General features: G+C 46.5%; 1 protein-coding gene across 1 annotated transcript in view; it reads left to right on the top strand.

Annotated features, from left to right (window-relative positions):
- Window positions 1–6,597: 6,597 nt before the first annotated feature.
- Window positions 6,598–13,191, top strand: part of LOC143934139 (kinesin-like protein KIF18B) — a 99,151-nt gene continuing 92,557 nt past the window's right edge. The window contains exons 1-2 of the mRNA XM_077457499.1: window positions 6,598–6,710; window positions 11,859–12,207. Coding sequence (XP_077313625.1) covers window positions 11,886–12,207 — 322 coding nt within the window. The 5' untranslated portion in view covers window positions 6,598–6,710; window positions 11,859–11,885. The remainder of the gene's footprint in view (window positions 6,711–11,858; window positions 12,208–13,191) is intronic.

Genomic DNA, 13,191 nt, shown 5'->3' on the forward strand with positions numbered 1-13,191 from the left:
ATCCCTAAAAGACTGCTGCTGCTGAGTGCCAGGCTCCACCTCCATGCTGACACAATCCTCCTCCTCCTCGTGCTCTTCCTGTGTGATGGGTGGGACAGCAGGAACACTGTCTGGCTAAAGGGGGCCTTGAGAGGCAAGGAAGTCCTCCTCTTCCAGCCTCTGCTCTGCCTCAAGTGCCCTGTCCATTATTCCACGCAGCGTATGCTCCAACAGGTGGACAAGAGTTACAGTGTCACTGATGCATGCACTGTCACTGGACAGTGCACGCATCCCTGATCATGGCCTACTGGCGTGGTGAGAAAAAAACCGAGCTCCCCTGACCCTGTCCTGGTGCCATAGTCACACAGGTACTCATTGATGGCCTTCTGCTGCGTGTGCAGCCGCTTCAGCATGGCCAACGTTGAGTTCCACCTGGTGGGCATGTCACATATAAGGCTGTTCTTGGGCAGGTTCAACTCCTTTTGGAGCTCAGCCAGCCAAGCACTGGCATTAAATGATCGGCGGAAATGCACACAGACTTTCCTGGCCTGCCTCAGGACATCCTGTAAGCCCGGGTACCTGCCCAAGAACCGCTGCACCACCAGGTTAAGGACGTGAGCCACACAGGGCACATGGGTCAGTTGTCCCTGTCAGAGGGCGGAGAGGAGGTTTGTGCCATTGTCGCAAACCATCATTCTTGGCTTAAGCTGGCGTGGCTCCTGTCCCCCAAACAAACCAGTGCAAGCATGGCATGGCATCTTTTTGCCTGCGTACTTGCGTAGCCCCTTGAACGCCTACAGAGCACCGCTGGTTCCGAGGACAGAGCACTGGAAGAGGCCATGGAGGAAGAAGAAGAAAAGAGGGTGGAGGAGAAGGGTGTGTCACAACCAGTAGTAGCATTTTGGAGGCGTGGTGGCGGAACAACCTCCAACACTACTGCACCTTTTCCTGCATCCTTTCCAGCTGCCAAAAGAGTGACCCAATGGGCCGCGAAAGACAGGTAACGTCCCTGTCCATGCCTGCTTGACCATGAGTCAGCGGTAATATGCACCTTACCGCTGGCTGCCCTGTCCAGCGAGGCAAGGACATTGCCTTCCACATGCCGGTAGAGAGCCAGAATCGCCTTCCGTGAGAAAAAGTGCAGTTTGGGGACCTGCCACTGAGGAACCGCACATTGCACAAACTCACGGAAGGGGCCCGAGTCTCCCAACTGAAAAGGCAGCAGTTGAAGTGCTAGCAATTTAGCCAAGCTAACATTCAACCGCTGGGCATGTGGATGGCTGGGAGTGAACTTCTTTTGACGGTCCAGCAGCTGGGGCAGCCTGCTACAATCGGACGTGGGTGTACTGCTAGCAGATTGCCTGCAAGTACTTGGCTGTGACACACCTAATTCTACACCTTCATTCCTCTCAGTGCAGGTTTCAGAGCAGACTGAAGGTCTAGTGGGGTTGGAGATCCTAGCTGATGAGGAGCAAGAAGAGGTCTGCTTTGTTCTTTGGTGTGGGTCTTTAAAGTACTCTTGCCAATGAGCTGCATGGCAGGTCAACCTATGTCTGGTCAAGCATGTGGTGCCCAAGCGGCTGATGTTTTGGCCACAGGAGATACACTTGAGACATATGTTGCAAATAGCAGCGGTGCGATCTGATGCACTCTTCTCAAAAAAGGCCCATACCAAAGAACTTTTGGAATAACGCGCAGAGGCAGCGCCCTGCACAGGCGGAGCTCTGCATTGTGATTCAGTCGGTGTGCTGCCTCTAAGCTGGCCCCCGGAGGGCATCCTGCCTCATTGGAGATGTGCCTCCTCCTCCTCTCTCCTATCAGGCATTCACGTGGGGTCAGTGACCTCATCATCCCCTCCCTCTTCTTCACTGGAGAAAACCTGGCAGTATGCTGCAGCTGGTGGAAAATGACTGCCAGATTGCTGTCCTTCTTGAGCATCCCCTCTCTCAACGCTCACGCTACTGCCTTCCTCTAGCTGGGTATTATCATCAGAGCCTTAAAAACGCTGGGCATCCTCATGGAGCATGTACCCAACACTGTGCTCAAACAGTTCGGGGGACTCCTCAGGAGGACATGGTGGGTCTAGGTAAGGAGTGACTGATGATGACATTGAGACGAGGGAAGAGGATCCGTTGGCAGCTGCTTTGCTAGTACCCTGAGCCTGGGTGAGAGAGGATGAGGAGGATTAAGAGGGCTTGGTCATCCACTCTACCAAGTCTTCGGCATGATTCGGCTCAACACGTCCAGCTGCCGAAAATAAGGACAAGCGTGCCCCATGGCCACGTGCTGATGACGATGCACTGCGTCCATGACCAGAACTGTTGTCTCTAGACACAGAGCCTGCTTGCCCTGTTTTATTGGCTCCTGACTGTCTGCCTCTCCTGGCCTGCAGGGAGATGGGAAACCCAGCAATTGGGTAGTGTATATTGTGCTGGAGGCACACAACACCCACTAACTCCTGCAGATGCCTGTATGATAGAACACCAGCAATAAAGGGTAGATACAAGTGTATACTGTGCTGGAGGCACACAACACCCACTAACTCCTGCAGATAGCTGTATTAGAGAACACCAGCAATAAAAGGTAGATACAGGTGTATACTGTGCTGTGCTGGAGGCACACAACACCCACTAACTCCTGCAGATGCCTTTATTATAGAACACCAGCACTAAAGGGTAGATACAGGTGTATACTGTGCTGGAGGCACACAACACCCACTAACTCCTGCAGGTGCCTTTATTATAGAACACCAGGAATAAAGGGTAGATATAGGTGTATACTGTGCTGTGCTGGAGGCACACAACACCCACTAACCTCTGCAGATGCCTTTATTATAGAACACCAGCAATAAAGGGTAGATACAGGTGTATACTGTGCTGGAGGGACACCACACCCACTAACTCCTGCAGATGGCTGTATTAGAGAACACCAGCAATAAAGGGTAGCTACAGGTGTATACTGTGCTGTGCTGGAGGCACACAACATCCACTAACTCCTGCAGATGCCTTCATTATAGAACACCAACAATAAAGGGTACATATAGGTGTATACTGTGCTGTGCTGGAGGCACACAACACCCACTAACTCCTGCAGATGCCTTTATTATAGAACACCAGCAATAAAGGGTAGATATAGGTGTATACTGTGCTGTGCTGGAGGCACACAACACCCACTAACTACTGCAGATGGCTGTATTGGAGAACAACAGCAATAAAGGGTAGATACAGGTGTATACTGCGCTAGAGGTACACAACACCCACTAACTCCTGCAGATGCCTTTATTATAGAACACCAGCAATAAAGGGTAGATATAGGTGTATACTGTGCTGTGCTGGAGGCACACAACACCCACTAACTACTGCAGATGGCTGTATTGGAGAACAACAGCAATAAAGGGTAGATACAGGTGTATACTGCGCTAGAGGTACACAACACCCACTAACTCCTGCAGATTCCTTTATTATAGAATACCAGCAATAAAGGGTAGATATAGGTGTATACTGTGCTGTGCTGGAGGCACACAACACCCACTAACTACTGCAGATGGCTGCATTGGAGAACAACAGCAATAAAGGGTAGATACAGCTGTATACTGCGCTGGAGGCACACAACACCCACTAACTCCTGCAGATGGCTGTATTTGAGAACAACAGCAATAAAGGGTAGATACAGGTGTATACTGCGCTGGAGGCACACAACACCCACTGACTCATGCAGATGGCTGTATTAGAGAACAACAGCAATAAAGGGTAGATACAGGTGTATACTGCGCTGGAGGCACACAACACCCATTGACTCCTGCAGATGCCTGAGAAAAGAACAAACTGTCCCTGCCTATCCTTCTCTCCATGCATGCCTGAACACACTACACAAGGCCGCCACGCTGGTGGCCTTATATAGTGTGGGGCGTGTACTAAACCACCTAAGCTATAATTGGCCACAGGCATCCTCGCTGCCGCCGCTGTGATTGGCCAAGCATGCGGGATCACAGTGCATGCTTGGCCAATCTTGAGCCAGCAATGCACTGCGATGGCGCAGTGCATTGTGGGCCATGAGCGCCACACAAATTTGGCGCGAACAGCCCATAACTTTCGGTCTTCGCCGAACATGCGAACAGCCGATGTTCGTGTCGAACATATGTTTAAGTCGAACACCAAGCTCATCCCTACTGTCCACCTAATCTGACAGGCCGGGCAAGGAGAGCATCAGAGAAGCAGCCAAGAGGCACATGGTAACTCTGGAGGAGTTGCAGAGATCCACAGCTCAGGTGGGAGAATCTGTCCACAGAACAACTATTAGTCGCGCACACCACAAATCTGGCCTTTATGGAAGAGTGGCAAGAAGAAAGTCATTGTTGAAAGAAACCCATAAGAAGTTCCATTTGCTGTTTGCGAGAAGCCATTTGAGGGACACAGCAAACACGTGGAAGAAGTTGCTCTGATCAGATGAGACCAAAATTATACTTTTTGGCCTAAAAGCAAAATGCTATGTGTGGTGGAAAACTAACACTGCACATCACCCTGAGCACACCATCCCCACTATGAAACATGGTGGTGCAGCATCATGTTGTGGGGATGCTTTTCTTCAGCAGGGACAGGGAAGCTGGTCAGAGTTGATGGGAAGATGGGTGGAGCCAAATACATGGCAATCTTAAGGCCCGTACACACGGTCGGACTTTTTGACAACAAACATGCAAATTAGCTGTTTTGGAGCAACATCCGACTGTGTGTACGCTCCATCGGACAAACTTTTTCTGTTTTCATCTGACTTTTGTTGGCTGTGCGAACGGACAAACTTTCTGGCAACAAAAGTCCGATGGAGCAAAGTCCGACCGTGTGTACGCAAAAGCATCAGACTTTTGTACAAGGTACAAACACGCATGCTCAGAACCAATGCAAAAGATCAGACTACAATACAGAAGTTCACCAAAGGTGGCGCTGGAGTCATTGAACGTCCTCTTTTGAAGCGGCGTCATTACGTTCGTGTTTGTTGTCAAAAAGTCCAACCCTGTGTATGCAATACAAACTTGTGGACCACGCCCTTTGTACAAAAGTCCACGGAAAAGTTTGTACAAAGTCCGACCGTGTGTATGAGGCTTTAGAATGACCCAGTCAAAGTCCAGACCTAAATCTAATTGAGGATCTGTGGCAAGAAATGATAATCTGTGGCAAGATATGTGAACCAGCTCCATAGAGACCCGGTCACAATCTCCTGTAATGCAAATTGGATGCTGTGAAAGCCACATTCAATTTGTATAAGTGTGAACCCAGCCTAAGACCCCATACACACTATTAGATTTTCTGCTGATTTGTGTCTTCAGATTTACCAAAACTATGTATTGCAAGGGCCTGCCTGATTGCATACAAATTGAAACTCTAAAGGTTTGACCTCATATTATATGGTTTTGGTAAATCTGAAGACAAAAATCTGCAGAAATTCAAACAGTGTGTATGGGACCTTAGTCTCGGTTCACATTGGTGCAATGTAGGAAACCCTGCGATTCAGTGCCGATTCCTGCATTGCACCTGAATCACACACTGGTTCACACTGAGATCTGCAGACCACTGTGGGTGTCAATGTAAAGGTAATAGCATCCCCAGATTAGTTTGCAGTACGAACTGTCACATGGTGCAGGAATCGTATCGCATAGGTGTGAACACCCATATGATCCGATTCCAGTGCGGACAAAAAAAAAAAAAAAAGGGGGTCCTGCACCATTTTGGTGCAAATGCCTTGTGATTTCACCCATACAGTTTGCATGGCTGAATTTGCATCGCATTTGATCTGCACAGCAATGCGATGCAAATCACATGTGACGTCTGTCATCGCACAATTGTGAACCCAGCCTAAATAAGGATGTGTGTTCCAGTGCATTTTTGATGCGTTCCAGTATAGTTCAGTGCAGAAAGAATGCAGCATGTTCTACTTTTTTTTTCCTGGAACTGGAAGCACTGGTGTGAACTATGCCATTGTAAACCATTTAGGGCTGGTTCACACCACAAAAACGCACTCCAGATTTGTTTCAGATGTGTTTTTAATGCGTTTCCCATGTGCATTCCTAGTGCTTTTTTCTTGTTTTCACTATACCGGGGTCTGGTGCATTTTTGATGCGTTTTACTGGGTTCCAGTCTAGTGCAGTGCAAGAAAAACGCAGCATGTTTTACTTTTTTTTCTGGATCCGACTGCACTGGTGAATTATGCCATTGGAAACCATAGTGCCTACTTTCCATGCATTTTTGATGCAGAAAAAAAAACGCACTTGACTGCATATGGCGTCAACTAGCCCTTATATCACAATAAAAAGAATACATTGCTGGAATAATAGTAGTCTTTTTATTGTGCAGTGAAGTTAGACCGTAAGTATGATGTCACAGCACAAAGGAGCTTCATCCTCTCTAGTCTATACAATTATCTTACTGACTCGCCATCACCTCACTATGAGGAACACACAAGCCCTCAGAACAGGAAGAATACTGTCCCGCACCCGCACTGAACTCATAGCGCTGTTCTCTCGACGCTGCCTTGCCTTACGCCCACCAATCAGAACACAGAACCTCTGACCAATCAGTAGACACGCTCGGACGTGCCCGCGCGATTTGAACTTAGTCTGGCGGAAGTGTGGAAGGAGTGGGCGGGGATGGAGGGGATCCTAAGGAATAATGATAATAATAACAACACGGAGGAATATTAAGCTGTCTTTTTATAGTTCCTGATTGGCATCGTCCCGATAGGTGAGTGTTCACGTGCGGCGGGGGGCAGTGTTAGGAGAGTGTACACTGTGCACAATGCTGGGTGGAGGCGGCATGCTGTACGGGAGAGGTGACCGGCATTTGTACCGTGCGCTGATAATTGTATACAGTACATAGACTGGGGCAGGGGGACTATACTCTTCATGGGACCACACAGCACCTTCTTTATAATCCCCCCAGCCAATCAGTGACTCCCTACCATGGCTACATACAATGCCTTAATTTATCCCTAAAGTGGAACTAAAAGATTTCTCTCTTTGTTTGTTTAGGCTAGGTTCACACTAGAATACAGTGCTGGAAACCCCGCATTGTGTCTGCATTTGCTGCACCATGTTCAAAACACACTGCAGTGGTTTTCTGTCAATGGTAAAGCGGAGCGCCACCTGAGAGGGGAAGTTTCGCTTAAAGGACTTTAGGACTTGCCCCCTGCTCCTCCTTGAAGAATTTGCACTTTTAAGGAGCGGGTACCCGATTTTGACAGGTACCTGCTCCCACTTCCATTCCAACTGCCTAGGCAGTCAAAGGAGTTCTCCCCACCCCCTGCAGTATTCTAGAACACTGACAGATCCCAGAAGACTGCATCCTTTCAGGATGCACAGCTCAACTCTCACATTTGCAGTGGGCACCCACCTGTGAAGCCCCAAGCTGTCACAGCCGAGTGCCCATAGTGAAGATGTCAGCACTGAGGAAAGAAGACAGAGTGACACCGACTGGGGTGAGCATGCCGCTAGATCCTGGGACAGGAGAGTGGCTTTTTTTTTTTTCACACGAGACTGGAGCTCAGCTTTAAAATCATTTTAAAGGCAGCAGGTTTTTATCTTCATGCATTCTATGCATGAAGATAAAAAAACACCTGTGTGCAGCATCCTCCCTCATACTTGCCTGAGCCCATCTCTATCCAGTGATGTGTACATGAGGCTCAGTTGCCCTGGACTCTTGCTCCTGATTGGCTGAGACGCAGGGGTGCCATTGGCTCCCGCTGCTGTCAAAGTCGTGAGCCAATAAGAAGAGAGATGGGGTCGGGCCACGGCTCGGGGTCTGAATGGACACACAGGGCAGCGGCTCGGCTTGGGTGCTCCTATAGCAAGCTGCTTGCTGTGGGGGCACACAGTAGGAGGGAGGGGCCAGGAGTGCCAGTGTGGGACCTGAGAAGAGGAGGATCGGGGGGTGCTCTGTGCAAAACAACTGCAACAGAGCATGTGAGTATAACATGTTTGTTATATTTAAACAAAAGATTTTAGTATTGCTTTCATTTAATGACACCCCCAATACAGGTCACAAATGCTATATGTTTGCCCGCACCGGAAAGCATAATACAAAAGTACCAGGCGATCCAGTTGTAGAGCATTTCCAAAAGCACTTCATGCACTACGTTCGGTACGGTGCGATTTCAAAATGAATAGGCTGAAATCAAACTGCACTGAGTCACACAGGAACGCACAGCATGTGCCTGTACCATTCATAGTGTGGACCAGGGCTTAGTTCTTTAATTTAAAACTGTTCACTCTTCTCACTTATGTTTTGCCAGGTTTCTGAAAAGGGATTGGCGGTCGGATCACTTTTCAGAGGTGTTCAACAGACAGAGAGGCAGAGCTATGTTGCTTCTTTCCTGTCTATTTTACCTTTATAAATGCCTCATCCCTGTGCCGTAGATGTGTTCATTGCATGTGGTTTGCGGTACGGCCCCCTTTGTGTTTGATGGTGTTACTGTCTGCTGAAAATGATTTGGATGGGGTGGGGGGTAACTTTCTGCAGCATGTGAATGCCCCTGTCCGATGCCTTTGCAGCTTAAAGTAGAACGCTAGGCCAACCCCCCCCCCCATTTTGGATAGAGTAAGGGATGGCTTTAACCCCTGTCGTGTTTTTTTTTTTTTTTTCTCACAGTCGGTGTCCCATTGCAGAGATTTCCATTCACTTCTTGTCCTATAGCCAATCAGGAAGTGAGAGGAAATCCCTGCAAGAACTAGTGTCCCCACTGGAAGATTTTCCCTCTATTAATTTTCTGGGGACAACCCAACATTTGGGATTTCCTTTTACTTTCACTTTCAATGATAATGGTAAACAGAACAAATATAATCTCCTTAATGGGGGGCACAGACAGCAATAAAAACTGACAAGTGATCCTATCCCTCTTCATGTTATCCAAAACTGAAAAAAAAAGCTTTGCTTATTGTAAGGAGAAGCGGTAAAAACATGACTCAACTGTGTGTTTTTATTTATTCGCCCCCCAATCGCAAGTGTAAATGAGCCTTAAGCTGAATCCAGGTATGGTGTGTCTTGCATGGTTACCATGGTACAGCTTTGCACAATGATATGTCATATCTAATTGTTGAAAGACAATCACTATGATGATCAGCACTACATATTGTGATAGCTGTGATCTTCCAGGTCCTGTGCTGAGCAACTTCCCCTCTGCTTTATTTTTTAATGAATACAAGGAGTTCTGTGATTGGACATGGTGGAGATCATGACACCACCACCCCTCCTCTCCACCAACCATACAACACATTGTATTGAAAAAAAATAAGGCATTTTGTGAATGGGGACAGTGTCAAGCGAGCGACCTCCTGTGGTTACTATGCAAAAGGCAGCTGCTCAGCACAATGCCTGGAAAGCAATGACAACCACTGCAGTGATTGTCCGATTCCTCAGATATGAGCTTTGCATACTGACATTGTACCAGGCTGGACTGACATAAGTGTGCAATATGGATCATACCTGCAGCTTTACCTGTTTCAATACCGGAGACATTCTCCCTCTTCCTGCCCAAGCCAATTTTCAGCTTTCAGCTCTGTCACACTTTGAATGACAATTGCACGGTCATGCAAACACTACCCAAACAAGATTTTTATCCCACAAATAGAACTTTCTTTTGGTGGTATTTATTCACTATTGGATTTTTTTTCTTTTGCTTTATTTTGATTCTATTATAAAGTTTTGCAAACATATATATATTTTTTTTTTATAAATCTAGGCCAAACTGTATTCTGCTGTTTCTTTGGTGAAAATAAACCAAATCAGTGTAAATGATTTAGTCTGTAGGAGAAAGTCCACAAAATATAGTCTATACTTTATATCTGAAAATTGATCAATTATGATGACTATCTCATGTCTTGAGACATAAAATGTCAGAAGAGTACAGATAATGCCCAAATGACCCCTTTTTGGAAAGTAGACGGTCCAAGGTATTTAGTAAGAGGCATGGTGATTTTATTTTTTTGCAGTTGTAATTATTTGTCACATTTTTTGGAAATCTTTGTAGAATATCATACCAGGGCCAATTTTAAGGCTGGATTCACACCTATGCATTTTTAGTGCATTTTGCAGCTTTGCACTACAGTCCATTTACCATGGTTTCCTATGGAACAAAGAGCAAATATGCAAAAAGCACTAAAAATGCATGGGTGTGAATCCAGCCTAAGATGGGAGCCAGTTAACCTACCAGCATGTATTTGGAGTCCTGCCACATGGTGACAATGCTTGTTCCTAGGCTTTCTTTGCAGGAGAAGAGTTTTCACCCTATCATGCGCCCTCCAGATCTGATCTATAGTGTAATGTGCAGACACACTGAGGTTGATTTACTAAAATTGGAGCGTGCAAAATCTGGTGCAGCTGTGCATGGTAGCCAATCGGCTTCTAATTTCATCTTGTTCAATTAAAGCGGAGCTCCACCCTAAAGTGGAGCCACAATTGGCACCTTTCAGGGGGAGGGGGGTGCAGAAACCTGTATAGTACAGGTATTTGCACCCACTTCCGGCATAGATATCTGCAGAATCTGCGGATATTTACGCCACTTCCTGCGTTCCCCCGCTGTCTGCTGGGAAACGCACGGATCCCAGAGACAGCGGGGACCATCCTTATTGCGCAGCGCGACTCGTGCATGCGCAGTAGGGAATTGGGAAATGAAGCCGCAAGGCTCCACTTCCTGATTCCCATACCCAAGATGGCGGCGGCAGCACCCGAGACCCGATCGTGAGATCGGCTTCGGGTGCCGACATCGCAGGCGCGCTGGGCGGGTAAGTGTCCTTATTTTAAAAGTCAGCAGCTGCAGTATTTGTAGCTGCTGACTTTAAAAAAAAAAAAACGCAGAACTCCCGCTTTAAGGCTGGGTTCACACTAGTGCGATGCCAGACATCCCATGTGATGTGCACCGCATTGCTGTGCACATCACAACATTCTGTGCAGTGCAAATTCAACCATACAGTTTGTATGGCTGAAATCAGATCGCATTTGCGACAAAATGGTGCAGGGCCCCTTTTTTTGTTGGTCCGTAACGGAATTGGATCACATGGGCGTTCACACCCATATGTGATCTGATTCCTGTATGATTTCAAAGTTTGCACTGTGATCTGCGAACCAATTTGGAGGTGTCATTAACTTTACATTGACACCCACAGCAGTTTGCAGAGAGCAGTGTGAGATGCGATGCAGGAACCCGCACAGGAAGCATGTGGGTTCCTGCATTGCATCAGTGTGAACCAGAGCTAAGCCTTAACAAAAAAACTTGGAAGCTGGTTGGTTTCTGCACCAGATTTGCATTCTCCAGCTTAACCCTTGGATCACACCAATCCGTTTTTTGGTGCATTTTGCAGAAACGCACTACAGTCTATTTCACGTAGATCCTATGGATTTAGTTCACATCTGTCCGTTTTGAGTCAATGTGTTTTTTGGAAAGGGACAGGTACTTTTTCCCATGCAGCAGATTGCTTTTTGGATGTAATAAACTACAATGGACCGGCACCAAAAATATTTATATATTTTTTTTCTCTTTCTTGCTTTTTTTTTTTTTTTTTTTTGTTTTTTTAAGCTTATAGGAAAGTAAGTTCTGTTCATGGAGGGTGACTTTGATACTACTTGAGTTCCAGAGTATGTAAAATTGCACTTCATGAGCAGAACTGTCATATTTTTCTATTAGCCAAAAAACAAAGCATCAAAAATGCAAAATGCTCTGGAAAAACTCAAGTGCAGCCTGCATAGATGTGAATAAACCCCACAGTTTTCCCATAATGTCTTTTCACAGAACACAGATGCAGAGTAAAGCTGTCTATACACGTCTTCCAATTGCGAGTCTGCAAAGAGATCCCAAATTATGTCACCAATTTTCTAAAAAGTATTTTTTTCCTTCCACAGAGGTCTCGTGCATCTTATTCAGCTGCTATGACGGCTGCAGCAGCCCCTGAAGAGGGCAATGTGTCTGTTGTGGTTCGAGTTCGCCCCCCTAACACACGGGAAGAAGAAGGGAACCAGTATTCCGTTGTCCAAGTAGTGGACCACAACATTCTAATATTTGACCCAGATGATGCTGAGACATCAAATGTCTTTTCTGGTTTGCGAGGTCACGACGGAAACAGACGAAAAGGGAAAGACCTGAAGTTCATCTTTGACCGTGTTTTTGGCGAGACTAGCAGGCAACAAGAGGTCTTTGAGCACACGACTAAGCCGATTATTGATGGTGTATTGAATGGCTACAATTGTTCCGGTAAATAAGAAAAATGATTAGCGCATTTATCGGCGTATAACATGCATATTTAGGACTGAAGTTTAGGAAAAAAAACTTACATTTAAATGCCCATTAATGCAGCCTTATCAGTGTCATTTGCAGCCTTGCATTGCAGCCTTGTCAGTCATTTTCAGCCTTCCATTTAGCCTTGTCAGTGTCTTTGCCGACTTGCCATTTAAAAATGGCTCAACCGAGATACAGTGCGGATGTCATGTGTATCTCGGCAGCTCTCGGCCGTTCTCGGCGGCTTTTGGCTATTTTCAGCCATTTTCTGCGGCTTTCCGAAAGCCGAGAACGGCAGAGAAGCAGGCGGGGGATTGGTGTATAACACGCACCCGCGATTTTCCCCTGATTTTAAGGGAAAAAAGGTGCGTGTTATACGCCGATTAAATACAGTACGTTAGTGTCTGTTTTTGAGGTTTCTGAAATTTTCTTTGACTTTTAAACTGGTTGTATACCCAGTGACGTGCCTGACCTCAGGTGATACAAAGACATAAAACAAATCTTCCTATATACGTTGTACCTGTTTATCTGCAGAGCTGTCTTCCCTACATCTGTTCATAGTACTGAATTTTGAAGCTTGTCCAAGATTTCAGAAAAAAGGGGCAGAGAGTTGAAATTACACTCTACACGGAGGCTGTTAATCAGCTGGAACTCCCTCCCGTCACCGTTTTTCTCTTGGTGTCAAGAAAACTTGTCAGAAGTGGTTTGTGCTGATAGCAGAAGACAGAAATGAAACTTACAGTACACATAATGAAGGGATATGCTTTGCTCATATTTTCTGTCCAAGGTTTACAACCACTTTAAAGTGATATTAAAGTATTTTTTTTTTTCTTTAAAAAATTACAAACAAACCTGTTATTCTTACCTGTGCCTTTTGTGCAGTGCTTTTGCATGGGGCACACTAGATCCTCCTCTACTCGGGTCCCTCCGCCAGCGCTCCTGGCCTCTCCTGCCTACTGA

The sequence above is a fragment of the Lithobates pipiens genome, unplaced genomic scaffold, assembly GCF_037356315.1.
Source record: "Lithobates pipiens isolate NorthernLeopardFrog02 unplaced genomic scaffold, aLitPip1_a1.2 Scaffold_27, whole genome shotgun sequence".
NCBI classification, from domain to species: Eukaryota; Metazoa; Chordata; class Amphibia; order Anura; family Ranidae; genus Lithobates; species Lithobates pipiens.